At 42.6% G+C, this 17,305-nt stretch overlaps 1 pseudogene and 1 gene segment (V, D, J or C); one reads left to right on the forward strand and one right to left on the reverse strand.

Moving 5' to 3' along the window:
• Positions 1 to 4,298: 4,298 nt before the first annotated feature.
• Positions 4,299 to 4,903, forward strand: LOC101578524. The segment is given in 2 exon segments: positions 4,299 to 4,382; positions 4,500 to 4,903. Coding segments are annotated over 2 exon segments (450 nt in total).
• A 2,989-nt stretch (positions 4,904 to 7,892) lies between these two features.
• The window catches only part of LOC101578920, an 18,669-nt pseudogene continuing 9,256 nt past the window's right edge, over positions 7,893 to 17,305 (reverse strand).

Genomic DNA, 17,305 nt, shown 5'->3' on the forward strand with positions numbered 1-17,305 from the left:
TGGAAGACACCTGAACTATTCTCAAGGCTACATGATGGAAGGCTTAGTGGATGGCGTTCAGCACTCTGTCATGGAAAATGCATATGCTGGTCTTCAGCTGTCATCATATGCAGGTAGCAGCTTAGTGAGAGGGTCGAGGTGAGCATAAGGATAAGATGGAAATCTGTTAGGAGAAAGTATAATTTCCCATTACTTTTTAATGAAATGATTATTTCTTAAACAGGACATAAAAAGTATTGAATATAACAATTGAACCACATTAAATTGGTACAAAACTTGAATTTATAGATTTCAAAAGCTAACTGGTGAGCTGAAGAAGGTATTTGCAGCATATGCCATGGACAGAGGGCCTGTTTTGATTTTTATAAAAGAAGACCTCCTTCAAACCAATAAAAAAACAAGTAAATGCTTAGGAAAGACAAAGGGCTCAAGCAGCCTCTTTACAAGAGAAAATGAACAGCTGGCTGAGTAAATGCCCCGTCTCTATGAAATAGAGACAGTGAGTCTATGTTGCTGGAAGTCAGGACAAATCTGCCCTCGGTACAGGGCACCAGGAAGAGCTCAGCTGGGGCCGCTGAAGCGCAGTGAGGTCCTATTGCTCGATCTGGGTGCTGGCTACAAGGACGCTCACACTGTGAACTCTGATCAAGCTGCACACGTATATTCACTTTAATAATGTATTTTATAGGTAAATAAAAGCCTTAGAATGATGCAGTGGAAAAAATGCAGTGGTTTGATATTAAAAAGTAATTTGTGAGCTGAAAGCAAATTTTCACCTGTTTTTCTTTCCTGTTTTGGATCTATTTAAGAAAGAATTCATCTCTTTAAAAAAAAAAGTTCAGACTGGGTTTAAACTTTAGTCCCCTACTAAAGCACCATGGATGAGAAATGTGATAACATCTGTTTTTCTGTATCTAAGATACAAATAAAGGACTTTGACCCTTGTTATCTGATGCAAAAGTTGTTAATGGTGGGCATTTTAGATTATTAGGAAAGCTGAAAATATAATGAATAAAAAGTGATGAGAATTGCTCACAATATTTGTACTTTATTTTTCAGGGCAGGTTACATAATAAAAGAAATTTGTAGAGATCTGACAAATATGTGTAGTTTATCAACTATGTTACCAACTAACATAAATTAGGACTTGCTTAGTAAAAAAGAAAAGACTCTACCATTTGTAGAAATAAAGAGTCTGGGCTCCGGAGAGATGGCTCAGTGGAATAAGTGCTTCCCTGGCAAGCACAAGAGCCTCAGTTCAATCCCTGGTTCTGAAAAAAAAAAAAAAAAGAGAGAGAGAGAGAAATAAAGGGTCTTTTATACCTTTAACTGCTAAAGGGCTCCCTAGCACAGAGGCCTGTTGTGTCAGTGTGACTTGTGAGGCAACACTGGCGATTGCTGACATCACCCCAGAGGCAAGGACGTGCTCCCAGCTTGTCATACTACTCTGAGAGTCTTAACAGTGCTGAGTTCCCAGACATTGCAGGCTGGCAAAGTGGAAGAGAAAAAACTAGTGTGTGCAGACCGATGACATTTACAAAACCATTTGGAGTGACTGACATTTGAGATCCTAGTAGAGAAGAAAGGAGAAGGAGAGAAGTGACTGGCTGTTCAGGAAAGAGTGGCAGTGCCGACAATGAATGATGAATAGACACCAGGCAGGAAAGAAGACTCACTTCAGCCTGAATGTGTGTCCTGAGGCCTCCGCTTCAGAGTCAGGCACTACCTTTTAGGCACTGGTGCTAACAGCCCAGAGCCAGGGGTGGCTTGCCCCATGTGCTCTCTGCCAGAGATTGCAAGGTGATGCAGCAATCTCTGCCTTTAGGGCTTCTATCTGAAAATAGAAAAATTTGAAGACATTTTTCTGTGTTTCTGGGAGCAGAGCTGTACTTTTTTGGCAAGCCCACAATTCGTCTGCATGGAAATTTCAACACGAATAACGTTAGTGCAGCCAAGCTTCTCCACAGTAAGATCTTGGGAAGCACGTACAGTCCTACAGGACTGACTTCTTCCCAAGATCAATCATGCACCAGGGGTTCTGATGCTGCTTTTTTATTTTGAAAGTTGACCTGGCTTCCAAACTCTCATTTAATAAAAAGCAAAATATTGGCATATATTCCAGTGATACACTACATTCCTAGCATATGTGAGGCCCTGAGTTTGATGTCCAGAATGGAATTAATTCACATGTTATAGTCTGTGTGAGGATTTCTTCCATATGTCTCAAATGAAATGCAATTCTCTGTGCAGAGCAATTTTATTTCCCGTTGTTCCTTACTATCTCACAGCTACAACATCCCAGACTTATGACATACTTAATAGGTATCCTATTAATACATGTTGTTACAAGTAAAGGCATTTTCTCTGCAATTTTGACATTTTTGGCCTTATTTTCCCCTACTCTATTGGTATCCTCATCTTCCCAAATAGCCAGCACACTTCACATAGAGAAGAGTTTAACAAAGCTGAGGAGTTTCCACTCTAAACCGAATGCCATGCAACTTAAGGGCTGACCTGGGCCATTTGGAGAAAGCCTGAGCTCAGCATTGCAAAGACCATTCATTAGCATCCCCTCAACCACCGACTCCCACCCCTGTGCTCCCAAAGCCTCCAGGAAAACTCACTGTCAGGTGCTGCTCACCCACCATTTTCCTCCTGGATGAACCCGCCTGTGCTTTCCTCCTCACACACAGGTTATACTGAGTGTATATATCACTTGTGTATTATCACTTCTAACCCATCCAGATCTCCAGCAGTCCTTACTTTATAAATTAACCCGTGATCTGGCTGCTGCTGCATCCTAGATCTCTGAATGATCACCTTCTGCCCAGAGGTTTCTTCTGTGGTCTCACCACTCGCTTCATTCCATGGCTTTTTACTTGAAGACTTTTGCATTCACCACATTATTCTTATTCCAGTTCTGTGCCATACCAGCAATTCCATTACTCCCCCATTGTGCATAATTATCTTCCCTATGGTGCCTATTTTGTCTGATACAGAGGGGTCAAAATAATAAAAAAGCTGTGTAACTGGCATTATTGAAAGTTGTTACTGTCAACATTAGCTCAGTCTATGGTGTTGCCAGGCAAGTTCCTGCTTTCTCTTTAATCATTTGTCATTGTCATTTCTTACAGAAGCTACTACAAAAATTTTCACACAACTCAAAATTCCTAATGTCAAGTTATCTCTATTCAATTTTGGGGGAAACAATTTCTATTCATAAGAAATAACAAATTCCAATGGAAATAATAGATGAGCCAAACTGCTTCCTTCATACCCCAAAGAACTGCTTAAATATAAACAGGTCATTACCTCATTTGTTTCAATAACACTAGAGCTATCTGTTCCTCCTTCTCCCAAAACTTTGTCTTGTGATCTGTGATGAGATTTCAGTTCCATTTGTCATCTCTGAACTCTGAACCTGGTCTATGGGTTCTCTCTGGAGCGCTCTAAGGTTGCTTTAGTACTTCCCCCCTTGCTATACGGGCAGTGCTGAGCTCTCTTACAGTTTCTTTCATCCATGCTGTCTTCTGAGTTTTCTCTGAGCATTTGTATTGATCAGATTGCGCCTTCTCTTTCATAATGTTCCTGCACACAGATGAAGGGGAAATGAGTTTGGAGTGGAAAAGTGTTAAGTTCCTGAAACTCTGTGATCTTGGGCAAATTATATTTATAAGTACTTAGGTTTTCGTGTATTAAGCAAAATGTCTATTCTAAAAAGCCACAGTGAAAACCTTGCAGCAGCTACCGCTGGCCAGCACCGTGGATTCCCGACTTCTGTTAGGGAGCCAAACTCTAGGTCTCTCACTATTAAATTATTATATAATATATAGACAGATTATATTATTCCTTCCATCCGCAGTTTTCCTATTTTTTAAAAGAGCGTGCTAATATTATTTACCTCATATGACTTAAAGATGTTATTTTGTTCACGAGCCTAAAATCCCCCCTCCTGAGCAAACCTTTGAATACCCTTTCACCAGACAGCTGCTAAGAAACTAGCACGAATCTCTTGAGGCTCAGCTTGCTTCTGGACTCAACCACCAGGAGGCAGCATTTGCCTGGATGGAAACGTTTGCTCAGAAAAGTTCTGTGTCACCCTTAGGAGCTTCTTTTTGTCTCCTGCACACTGAATGCACATCCTGAGCAGGACAGACCCTGGAGCATTGGGGACGGCATACGCTGTCACTGTCAGGGCAGCATCTCCTAGCTTTGGTCTCGAGGTCGCGCCTGAACAAGGAGCTCCCGGATTGCAGGTCCTCCCGCAGAGACTCCCCTTCCTCCAGCTGAGGGACGTCTCTCTCCAGACCAGCACACTCCGTCCCCAGCGCTGGCCATGCTCTCCGTGACCCTCCTCCTGTTCGGAATGCCTTTCGCCCTGAGTAAGTAACCTGAGCCTTCCCTGTTCCTGCCTCACAAAGGAATGAAGCTGAAGGGAGACCCTGCGTCCTGACAGGTGGGTCTGTCCTGGTCTCACTGATGCGGACCTGACGTTGCAGGAGGAAGTGGAGCCCAGTCAGTGGCCCAGTCTGACCGCTGGGTCACCGTCACGGAAGGAGACCCTCTGCTGCTCAAGTGCAACTACACCTACGGTGGCAGCCTTTACCTCTTCTGGTACGTCCAGCGGCCTGGCCATGGCCTCCAGCTTCTCCTCAAATACATATCAGGTTCAGCCCTGGTTACAGACAGCAGAGGTTTCGAGGCCGAGTTTAAGAAGAGTGAGAGCTCCTTCCACCTGCAGAAAGCCTCAGCCCGGTGGAGTGATGCAGCCCTGTACTTCTGTGCTCTGGGTGATACAGCGCCTGAGACTGCCGGGGGAGCTGAGCACAAACCTCAGAGATCCGGACTTCCTGTGAGGCGGGGCCAGTCTGACCTGCTTTTAGCGTGGCCTCCTACGTGGTGAGGTGGAGTGGCAGAGACAGAGGGATGCTAGAGTCCGGCAAAGAAGGGGAGCTTCTTTCCTTCACTACCGAGTCATGTCAGACACGACGGAGAGCAGAGAGACTCCCGGGTGCTCTCTGTCTGGGCGAAGACGCTGCGCTCTGGGTCAGGGCACTCATTTCCCTCTTAGTATTGATGTTTAATCCATCACGTCATCCAGCTGTCTTCCTTCACATATGAATGCATGATCTAGCTTCGGATACGTTTGGGTCAAACTGTGGAAGCCTTCTAAATGATCTCCACACTTGTCCCCAACACTCCGTTCTTAATACAGCAGGCCTTGAGGTACCAGTGAGGTCATCACCCTCATAAAATTCTTGCAACTGTTTCCTATTCTCTCTGAATAAAATCTAAGTCTCCACAGTAGCCCATGAGCCACGATCTGCCTCCCATTACAGTTTCAAAAGTGGACAGAAACAAGCAACTGTCCACCATGAGATCTGTAAGTAAGAAAAAAAAATAGAGTTAAGAAAAATAACAGAAAATTGAAAGAATGCATTATGAGTTGACTTGTTCTAATAGAATGCAAAAAGGAAGTTTGTTCAAGCTGAACAGAAATTATACCAGAAGAAAATTCACAACTTCAAGAATAAAGGAAGAACAACATAAATAATAAATATATATATACAAGATACTATTTTATTTGTTTTTCAAAGCTTTATTGCAGTAGAATTGTTTTTAAAAAGCTGATATATTTGATGATCTTGGACGTATGTGTTCATCCTCTTCATCACCATCACAATTATCAAGGAAATAGACGATACCACCTCCACACATGTCTTGTGTTTATCTTTGCTTTGTTTTGTGTTGGTTTTGGTGCTGCTTTTGTAGGGACACTTCACCTGTTATCTACCTTCTTCACAACTTTCTAAGTATACAGTGCGGTGCTGTTAACCGTAAGCGCTGTTCTGCACAGAAGAGTTCTACAAAGCACCCTTGAATAATTAGAGGTTATGCCACTGGAGGATCACTCTATGTTTGTCCCTCCTCATCCCTGCTCCAAGGAGCCATCATTGTATTCTCTGCTTCTATGAATTTGAATATTCTTAGATCCTTTTATGCATGGAAGCATGCAGTAATATTGCCTGATGAAGTTTTCAGCTTCTGAATGTGGAAGTCAACTGACAGGTATTAAGAGGATAGGGAAAGTAACATACCCAGTTTCACGTATTTTTCTTGAAGCACTAAGATAATCCTAAGTGGACCATGAAATGTTATACTGTAGGCACAATGTAATCCCTAAAAAACATTAAAAATGTAACATAGAAAGAGATACCTAACTTTGCTAGACAAAAAAGGAGAGAGTTAATGAAGGAAAAACTGTGGTAGAAAAATGGGAAGAAAAGAAAGAAGAGTCAGTGAGGAAGTGGGAAGAACATGTAGTTATAGTTTTAAAGGGCACTGGGTTTTTATTTGCATGATGACGGGTGTTTATTATTGAAAAATAAAATCACCTAATATTCTACATTCCAACTAAAACCTATTCTAAATGGCTTTTTGTATAAAGTATAGTTTATTCTACGGACAAAATGGAGATCAACTGTTACTGCAACCCCTTTGTTAACTTCTGTGGAGTGGCATTATCTTCTTAAATATCTACATGCTTTTTCCAAAACCAGAAATGAAATGGTTCAAATTAAATAAATAAATTTATAGACAGGTAGTTTCTAATAAGTAGATAATATTGATCTCAAAGCAGCACACAATAAACATTTGTAGTAGAGAAAAAACATAAACATTTGGGGTGGGTATAAGTGAGGGAAGATGGAAACAAGAAGATTAAAAATACAGGGTGTAGTTTTCATATTCTGTAATGCTCGAGGATAACTACGATAGACAACAACTGAACTGTATGAAGCTAGCTGACCGAGTATCACACGCATAGCTGAGAAGACAGACAGAGTCTATCTGAGAAGATAGGTAAGAATCACATGTAACTGAGGAGACAGATGTGCCGGCTGCCCTGAACTGATCATTGCATATTTTGTACATGCAATGAAGTGCCACACTGAAGCTCATAAATATATGCAAATACTATGTGTGCATTAAAATATGCTAATAACATAAAACTTAAAAAACACTGGCTTCTAAAACATCTATAATAAAAATTTCAGAATAGAGAGAAAATAAGATACGAAAATAAGGATAACTGCATAATGTTCCTATGTTGGCAGGACTAACATTGTCAAAATGGAAGAGCAATCTATAGATTCACTATAATTCCCATCAAAATACCAGTGCTGCTCTTTACAGAACTAGAAAAAGCATCCTAAAGTTCTTGTGGAAATCTGAAGGACCTAGAACATCCAATGCAGTCCTAAGCAAAAAGAGAAAGGCTGGGGTGTCCTAACAGCTGGTTTCAAGGTACACCACAAAGCCATGTGACTAAAGCAACGTGGTCCTGACACAGAGCAGGCTTGTCAGTGAACTGCAGAGGACACAGATAAATGCACGCAACTTCAGCCCTCTGGTTCCATATAAAGAGCCAAACACGGAACAAAATGCAGGCTCTTTAACAAATCCTCCTGGGAAACTGGGAATCCACTTATAGAAAACTAAAGTTAGATCTGATGATAATGTAATAGGTAAGATATGGCTCATTGTAAACATTCGGTGGACAGAGATTTCATGATAAATTGGCAACAGAAAGTGAAATAAACTCTTATGACTGGATGATGGTTTGTGTTTTGCTCGGGCCAAATAGCTGTTGAAGTTACGTACCACCACAGTCCCTGCTTAACATTCCTGTGTCTTTATTCTTCATAGTTTTCTAATGAACAAATTAGTTTTCCTGAGTAAGAGTATACAAAAGAGTCTTTCTATCAAAAGTACAAAGACCAATAAAACATCAACTCACAATATAAATTCTTTACACGGCATTACAGATGCAGAGATAATGGCTGCTGTTCTTCAGTATAACTGGCCCACTCCTTAAAAAGACAGCAGAAGATTCAATTGTCTAAAATGCTTTGAAGAACAGTAATTAAATTCTTTAAACCATAAACGTATCCCTCATCTACTGCATTTCTAGGGAATACATGAGCAAAATCAATTGTTCACACTTCTACTTCTGCTGTCTCTTGGCAACCAGTGGGAAGACGGAAGAAGACTTTCTCCACCTGGGACAGCGTAGCGCCATTGAGGTGCTCCTGTGACATGCTTTTCTATCCATCATTCGGCTCTGAGTTTTCACCTTTCAAGGAAGTCTGACTGTGATGCTTTCTTGAATACATTTTTCTGTGACGAGCAAACATTCTTGGACAAGTTCTTGCCTACTGAAGACCCATTTTTCCATCCACTGTGGAGCTTGGCACATGAAAGTTATGACTATACTCCAGTACTGCTGGGTCTTATGGTGGTCCTTTGGACAAGAGTTTTTCTGCCAATGTTCTGTCATTTGATTTTGTAGTGGCTGGCTGAGATGAACCTTTGTAAACAAAGAGTAAGGAACATGCACAAAAGTTAAGCTGCTTCTGGCTTTCAAACCACTGAAGAATTTTCTTAATCTTTTGAATACTGGCAGCAATTGCTTCTTTTCTTAAGCAGCAGCTATTATTAAAAAGCTTGGAGATTCCACCTTTATAGTGTCTTTTGTTAAGCTTCTTCCAAAGTGTTGGTTTTGTGTCTCATAGCTGTCAGAATGAACATGATAAACCCTCCTGCCAAGTACCAAGAACCCAGTCTCTTCCATTAATGGTTACTTGCTGACCTGTAACTGAATCTTCTCAGATAAGACAAAAGGATCAAAGCTCTTTTGCCCTTTCTTTACATCCATTATGCAAGGCTTAGTCAATTTATGGATAATATCTTCCAGTTCTAGGTATAAATCATTTGGTGCCATGGGTGGTGACCAGATACCATAATATTCTGACACATATTTTCATAGTTGTAGAAGAATACCATCCCTACAATCAGCAGCATAAACCATATTATAACATTCCAGCTCTCTTGGTCCCATCGGAGGCGGCTGCAACTGTTTCAACACTGCCATCTGGATGTAGCAGTATTCCCACTTTGTCCTTCCTGTGGATGTGCCTGGCCACTTGATATGAAAGTGGAACGCAGCCGTTCAGGAAGGGCAGCCTGCTGCCTGCTGGCTGTGGGGTGCCCTCGGGGGCAGCGTCACTAGCCTGTGGGCTCCATGTTTCTTGGGTGCTGGGACCCTACAACCTTGGCTATAGGCGGACAGAACAAAGGGGAACGGTGGCTGCAGGAGAAAAGGTGGAGGGAGGGGCTCCCAGAAAGCCAGGGTCACTCAAACTTGGTTGCCAGGAGGCCCCGGGGTTTCCCATGGCCGCTGCCAGCTGAGGACCAGGTATGGGGGCCCTTGGCACCTGGGAGGCGCGGCATTCCCTGCCCAACTCCTGGTGGAGTGTGGCTCCTGGCTCCTGCCAGGCGCTGCTCCATGCTCCAAAGACCAATGAAATCCATTTGTGTAATACTATTTTATCTGCTTTGATTCAAAACTTACAGAATTTACGTCTCTTACTTTACCAAGTATCAAACTCTTTGGAATACTGTATTTTACAATAAGTTTGTAGGTTGAATTCCCCAAAATTATTCATTAAAAACAGTTTGGATTATTTGAACATCTTTTATTTTCTGTATTATTATGGAGTTGTTTCTTCAATCTATATGAAGAATTGGAATTTGACTGATGGTTAATTGAATTTATGGGGGAATTGGGGAGGTTTAAAACTATTGAATCTTTGCATTCATGAAAATAACATGTTTCCATTTATTAAACTTTCTTTAATTTCTGTAATACTTTGCACTTTTCCAAAAATATCTTGGGCATATTTAATAATAGAAAACAGCAACCCAATATGTAGGAGACATTATTTGAAATACACATGTTGCTCAAAGTCTATCTGTCTGTCTGTCTATCTGTCTATCTATCTATCTATCTATCTATCTATCTATCATGTATCTAGGTTTCTATCTATCTGTGCTCTGACAAGTCAATAAAAGAATGAATTTTAAAATGAAAATAAGACTTGAGCTGGGTTTCATAAAAGAAAATAAGTGAACATGAGAAGATGCTCTTCCCCAGGGTTCAAGAAAATGTGGCTTATGAGCTAAATCCAGGCACTCGTTCTGAGGAAGTTGCACTGAAGCAGTGCCATTTGTTTATGAAGGGCTTTTTGCATGCTTCAGTGGCAGAGATGAGTAGTTGCAACAGAGACTGAATGGTCTTCAAAGCTCAAAATTCAATATTTACTGTGTGATCTTCTCCGGAAAAAGTTTGTTAATGCATGATCTACATCACATTTATCAGAAAGAAATGCAAGTAAAAACCACATAAGATACCAGTATATGGCCATTATGTGTGAAAACTGACTGAAAACCCCGACCCTCCAGTGCTCTGGCTAACGTAGAGGCGATGCATGGGCAGGTGCACTTCTGTGTGAGGGTTTCACCCTAGCCTGACACAGATAAGGGAGGAAGGGACGTGCAGGTCAAGCAGTAACTTGGCCTGAGCTCCAGTGTGTGTCTCCGAAAGGCCCACAGGGCATGTGAGCTGCATATGTCACATAAGGGGAACCCTCTTTTCCCTGATACACCTAACACCCTATCCAGTTCCTCCAGATGCCACTGAAAAAAAAAAAAAACCTCAGCTGATGGCAGCAAATATTCTAGCTCACCTTAGCAGGGCAAAATCTCCTTTCATCTAAAGTAATTATTAATCCAAGAAGAAGATTCAACCACTATTTACTTCAGTGAGGTGGGGATTGCTGAACAGAAGCCCTTCAGATGCCCTTCATCTGATGAGTGGATAAAGACAATACACGACGTGGAAAACAACTCAGCCGTAAAGGATCCTCCTGAGTCATTTGTAGGAAAACTGATGCCCCTCGAGCCCTTAATTGTAGCTGACATTAAGCAGATACATGTGTATTTGCATCACACGGTTTCTCTTGCATGAGAAACCAAACTGTGCAGACTTAACAGAGAAAATAAAAGAAGGATGATAGCACACAGCCAGACAGATTTCGAGCAGACAAAATGGGAGCCTGGATCCAGAAGACACGAGGAAGGAAATGGCACTGAGATGCGACGTGCATGTATCACAGACACAAACAACTCAAACTGAAGTATAAAACAAAGTCCATTCATAGAAACAAAATCACGGGATTTGTTCACAGGAGGCTGTACTCTCCCTGTGCAGCCGCTCAGGGGCAGCGCTGCTTCAGGGTAGATCAAGGTCTCTCACACAGGCTCAGGCAGCCAGAGATTATTGCTTTAAAAGGTAACAAACCTCCTCCTCTGTGTCACTTACTTTTATTCATGTTCCATTTATGCATGTATCTCCCCATTCACTAAATAATGTCTAGGGAAAAAAATAAGACTTAGAGCTCAGGGCCATATGACCATTTCTGATATGAGGACAGCATGGCCTCACTCGTGTACCACTGAATCGGCAGCCATGCTGATTTAACTGAACTGGAATTTTGTCCTACATCCTCTTTGCAGATAAATTCACTCATGACTTATGGCACACACTTCAAGAAGGTTTTCTCCTTAAACCCTTCAGTGACGTGGTCCTGAAGCAGAATTCATCTCTGCCTCATTCATCTTCTCCGGGCACTCAGCGCTTTCCTAGAAGTAATCTTGCTGTCCCTGAGTACTGGGCTGAGGCTGTGGGCTGGGTCTCATCTTCCTTGCATGAGGTCCAGGCAATGCCCATGTGGCAGGAGCTTGCAGGAGCCCACACATGTGCGTCAGGCCCTCCTCCTCCTCAGGTTCACTCTCCAGGTATTGAGGATTTGCAGCAAGTCATGGTCTGAAAATACCAAGTGGAAGCTTCCAGAAATAAACAATTGATAAGGTTTTCAAATTACACATAGTCCACCGCAGTCTGTAGGATTTCCTGTTTCCCTTCTTGGTGTGTCCTGGGACATGCATTGTCATTTTGCCAGGGGAACGAGGCTCTTTGCCATGTGATCATTGGTCACTTCGTAGCCCTCTCATCAGAATTACTATCCACACTGTTTGTGTTTATGCAATTCTTATTTTACTTAAAAAAATGTTTGAAAGTGCAAAAGTAAATGTGCTGGTAATGTGGATTCAGAAGAGAACTCACAAATTGCTTCCCTCAGGTGAAAAAATAAAAGTTATAGTGTAGGTATAGGGAAAATATAGGATTGTGTTACATCCACTGGGTCCGGGACCTGTGAGTCCCCAGGTTCACCTGAGCCAGCTCTGTCACTGTCTCTGCTGTAAAACAATGAAGAGCACTCAGAGAAGGCCACACACAGCAAAGTAATGTCATTGTAGGTATTGCAGTAGGAAGCATGGCAAAGCCACTTGGGAGGAGTGGGGCACTCAGAGCTGTAGCACCACGGAATCTGCGGTTCATGTCCTGTTTATGGAGTGGGGGGGTCACATCTTTCTCCCTCCCTCCCAGGAGGGCCAACACTGGATGGACTGGATGCTGGCTTGTTGCTAGGAGTTCAGTTCTTGGGCTAATAGGGGAATCTGGGTGGGAATGGCGACCTGCACTAGCAGGGCTAACGCTGCATGCCCAGAGCCTGGCGTCAACACCACAAGCTGTCAGCTTCAAATCATAAAGCTGCTTGAAAGTTCCTGTTGCTCATAGTCACACAGAGGCTGCATTTTCTACCCTCTCACAGGGGCCTGAGTCTGTCCTACAATTTGATTCTATTTGTGGTTTCAGACATTTTCTTGAAGTCTTAGAAAGTAATTGCCACAGATAACACAGAATGTGCTAGGCACATAGAAGCATCAAGCAATTTTGAAACTTCCCATTTGGGTGGGGGATAGAGCTCAGTGCACAGTGCCTGCCTGGCAAGCATGAGGTCATGAGTTCAATTCCTGGTACAAAACTCCCTTCCTATTTGACATTGCTGCAGGGATTTGACAGATTGAGCAACAAGCAGCATTTTTTCCTGTTGCATTATGAAGGTGCTTTTCATTGGTTGGAGCCGATGTGATGTACAATATACACGCAGAAAATCCATTCTGTTCTTGAGGAAAACAACCTTCCTCATGCCTTTTAACTTTTTAAACTTTTATAATAACTGAGACTGTCCCTCCTTTCCAGGTTGCTTTAGAATTTATCAGTATTTGCCACTATGCCCCAATGGCATAAACATGTATAAAAAATTGATTCTTCATATTTTCATTTTTACCCATGAGAATAAAAAGATTCATTGCCTATTCAAACTCAGGATCAGAGTTACAAAAATACTTTATTTTTGAAGAGCCACATTCTCTTATCTTCTGAAGTCAGAAAAATGTTCTGTTCCTCTCTTATTAGGTCAAAACTTCTCCACAGTAGATTGTTCCAGGATAGTCCATGTTTTTCCTCAGATATATTCTTTGCAGTACTTAATTAACCAGATTTGCAGTTTATAAAACCTGCACAAAATTGTCTTTGCCTTAAATATCTTCTATCATTTCTTACAGTCATGAAATATGAGCACACTTACAAGACTATAATGGGACTGGGTTCCCTGAGGACAAAAAGACAGAGAGAAATATATTCTGTGACTTCAGATTATAATGGAATATCATGCCCCTGTGTGATAGCAGTAGACTTTAGGATTCATAAGAAAGTGAAACACCCTCGTATGGGTTAATCCTTTGGATTGATTGGATTTCTCATCTTTCATTGCATTAGAATAAGTGGATTTCTATTGGCATAGCTGTTACAACATGAGTTTTAATATTCTAGGAATTGGAAAGAAAGTGTAGAAAGAGATTAGTACAGAAAAATTGTAAATGGATGCTTCTCCATATACATACAGGGATTTGTGATTTTGAAACACGACATTTGGCAAAGGTTGGAAAGAGTTTCCTTTGACAGAATAAGCTTTAAGTGAAAACACCTGCAAGTGGGTGGAGCCCATTGAAAGAAGGAAAGTGAGTGTGAGATTAGAGCCAGAGCTTCAGCTGGCTGGGAAAACAGAGGACTGCTGGGGTTCATACCGAGCCCTGGCTTCAGGAGGAATGGTCAGGATTCTGGGAGCATCAGTTCTAGTCCTAGGACTTCACTGGGCATGTAAGTTGTGGAGGAGAATCTCCAGGGTATGGCATTAATTTGGGAGAATGAGAACACTGGAGAACAGGCAAAAGCATGCAAGCAGAAGCTTTAAAGGGAAAGTACAATGTCAGGACCTCATGACTTCTTTAAAATCTTTCTAAGCAGGGGTAAACGGACAGCAGATGAAAAATGACCAGCAACAGGTGAGACAAAATCCTCAGTGGCTGACAGTCCAGGAGAGAGAGATTTCAGTGCTGAACTGCACATACCAGGATGGTGCATTTCCATTTGAGTACTTCCTGTGGTACCGGCAGCTCCCTGGCAAAGGGCTTGAATTACTGATAGCCATACGTTCTGTTGTGAATGAAAAGGAAGATGGGAGATTCAAAGTGCTCTTCAGAAAAGCTGCCCAGGAGCTCTCTTTGCACATCAAGAATACTCAGCCTGGAGACTCAGCCACCTACTTCTGCGCAGCCAGCGCACAGCGCTCTGCAGGCACCTGCAGCCTGCACACAAACCCGCCCTGTGGCTCCAGCAAAGGGAAGTGGGTTCAGGGGGTGGAACAGAAAACAAAGAAAAGAAAAACAAATGGGAACAGAACTTTGTGAATAAGGAGGGGAAGAGGGGCTGAAGGCAGGGAATCAAATGGGAAGAAAGAGGGATCAAGTTGTATCCTGTGCAGGTACAAATAGGTCGCAGATGCTTTGGAGCCACAGGAGGAAGGATAGCAAGGCTGGACGTGATCGTGCTTGGGGCCTCAGAAGCCTCATCTGTCTGAGCCCCGAGCTGAGCAAGCGCAGCGTATTTATTGAGAGGCTTAGAAAATACAGATCACTGAAGAAGGGCAGCGTACAAGAAGCCCTCCAGGTCATGATATCCTGCCCAGTCACGCACTGCAGTTATCCTAAAACTTTAAAGGAAAGAAGATTTCCTCCTCTGCTCTCTGAAGACAGTTCTGAGAATACAAACAGGATCGCTCTGTCCAGACAGCTTACTGCCAGGTGAACATCTTCTGTGATACATTTATCTATGTTACCTTTAAGTGTCCCCACTCTGTGTGTGCCCCTGACTTTTCATGTCACATTCTTTTTACTAGCCCATGACTGAGCCTGCCCCAGCACGCCTTAACTAGCTGCATGTGTGAGAAGTGGATTTCTAAATAATATCATATTCAAATGTTTTAGAAAGTGAACACATGCATTTGGAGAACAAAATCTAATGTATGAGTAAATGGAATTTACAGATCAGCTAATAAAAAGATGTAGAGACAGAGAGTTTATCCTGCCTTCCTGCTAAATCAAAATATTGGACTTGGGTCAGCCAAATACCTCAGCAGCTTAAAGCACCTGCTTATGCAGACACAGTGGCAGAGGTTTGATCCCCAGGCCTGCCGTATCAGCCTCGCCCTCAGAACACGTGGAGAGGGCCACTGAGACTGGGCGTGGTGGTGCGCCTGTCATCCCAGCTCTTTGGGCGGCTGAACACAGGCGGATCACTAAGAGTCCAATCTACATAGTGAGACCCTGTAGAACCCTTATAAAAAAAAAAAAAAAAAAAAAAACAGGACAAATACAGTGAATCAGAACAAAAGTGTGGAAAGGAAAAAAGCCTTAAAAGCCAGGAGGACGAGAACTCCGCCTCTTCCCTACGACACCAGCAGAAGCAGACTGCGCGCTTGTGAGACTGACGTGTGCGCTCCTGACCTCCAGAATTCTAAGAACTCTTTAGATTGACTTTGACACCATTTGTGTAATTTATTGCAGCAAAACAAGAAAATAATAAAAACAGTAATAGTAAGCACTGAGAAGTAAACATATCCAGAATAGGGATTAAAATTAAGTACAATATTTTCCAATAGTTTTTAAAGATATTTTAAAAAGAAACAATTTTAAAGAAAAAACATATTGAGTGCTGGAGCTGCTGCTGCCTAGTCTGGATCTGAGAAGCGCGTTCCCCAACATCCATTCCACATGCATTCCTGGTTCCTTTTGGTTCTAAGTCCAAGATGGCCAGTCTCAAGATCAGCTGATGGTGAAGCTCCTTAAGGAAGAGCAGGTGCCCAGAATAAGATCCCAGTTGTTGGGGCTGGTGCTGTTGGCATGGCCTGTGCCATCAGTATCTTAATGAAGAACTTGGAAGATGAACTTGCTCCTGTTGACATCATGGAAGACAAACTGAAGGGAGAGATGGTGGATCTCTTTTCCTTAGGACACCAAAAATGGTCTCTGGCAAAGACTATAATGTAACTGCAAACTCCAAGCTGTTTATTATCACTGCTGGGGCATGTCAAAGAGGGAGAAAGCCATCTTAATTTGGTGCAGTGTAATGTGAACATCGTAAAGTTCATCATTCCTAATGTTGTAAAGTACAGTTCCAAATGCAAGTTGCTTGTTGTGTCCAATACAGTGGATATCTTGACCTATGTGGCTTGGAAGATAAGTGGCTTTCCCAAGAACCATGTTATCAGCAGTGGTTGCAGCCTAGATTCAGCCAGATTTCACCACCTGATGGGAGAAAGGCTGGGCGTGTACCCACGGAACTGCCACGGCTGGATCCTCAGGTAGCACAGAGATCCCAGCATCCCTGTGTGGAGTGGCGTGAATGTTGCTGGTGTCACCCTGAAGAGTCTGCACCCTGAGTTAGGAACTGATGGGGATAAGGGGCATTGGAAAGAGGTTCACAAACAGGTGATTGACAGTGCTTATGAAGTGATCAAACTAAAAGGCTGCACATCGTGGGCCATTGGACTATTGGTGGCAGATTTGGCAGAAAGTATAATGAATCTTAGGAGGGTGCATCCAATTTCTATTATGATCAAGGGGCTCTATGGAATCAAGAATGATGTCTTCCTTAGTGTCCCTTGTGTCCTGGGACAGAATGGGATCTATGATGTCTTGAAAGTCACTCTGACTCCTGCGGAAGAGGCACATTTGAAGAATAGTGTGGATACCTTGTGGTTAATCCAGAAAGAGCTGCAGTTTTAAAGTCTTCCAATGTCAACACGTCACTGTGTAGACTACAGGAGGGTTTTGTTAGAGTTGTTCCCACTGTCCTTTTTATCTGACTTGTGATTGAAGCCACACTATTAAGATGACCTGGAGAAAACAATCAGTTTCCAAAAGTTGGAAGTAGAAACGTTTCACCAAACCCCACAGCTCTGTCCTGATGCCAGATGGTGCTACACTTGTAGTGCTGGTTAGTGTGACATAGCCCAGCGTATCTGAGACACCTCGCTGCACAGGCTCCAGCTGTTCTTCAAACAGATGTGTGTTACTCTGCTACACGGCTTCAACCACCAAGCCTCATCTGACTTTTCCCCAGTTGGTCACAACCTGGGATCCAGTGTACAAATCCAGT

This window comes from Octodon degus, unplaced genomic scaffold (genome assembly GCF_000260255.1).
Source record: "Octodon degus isolate 3935 unplaced genomic scaffold, OctDeg1.0 scaffold00669, whole genome shotgun sequence".
Taxonomy (NCBI): Eukaryota; Metazoa; Chordata; class Mammalia; order Rodentia; family Octodontidae; genus Octodon; species Octodon degus.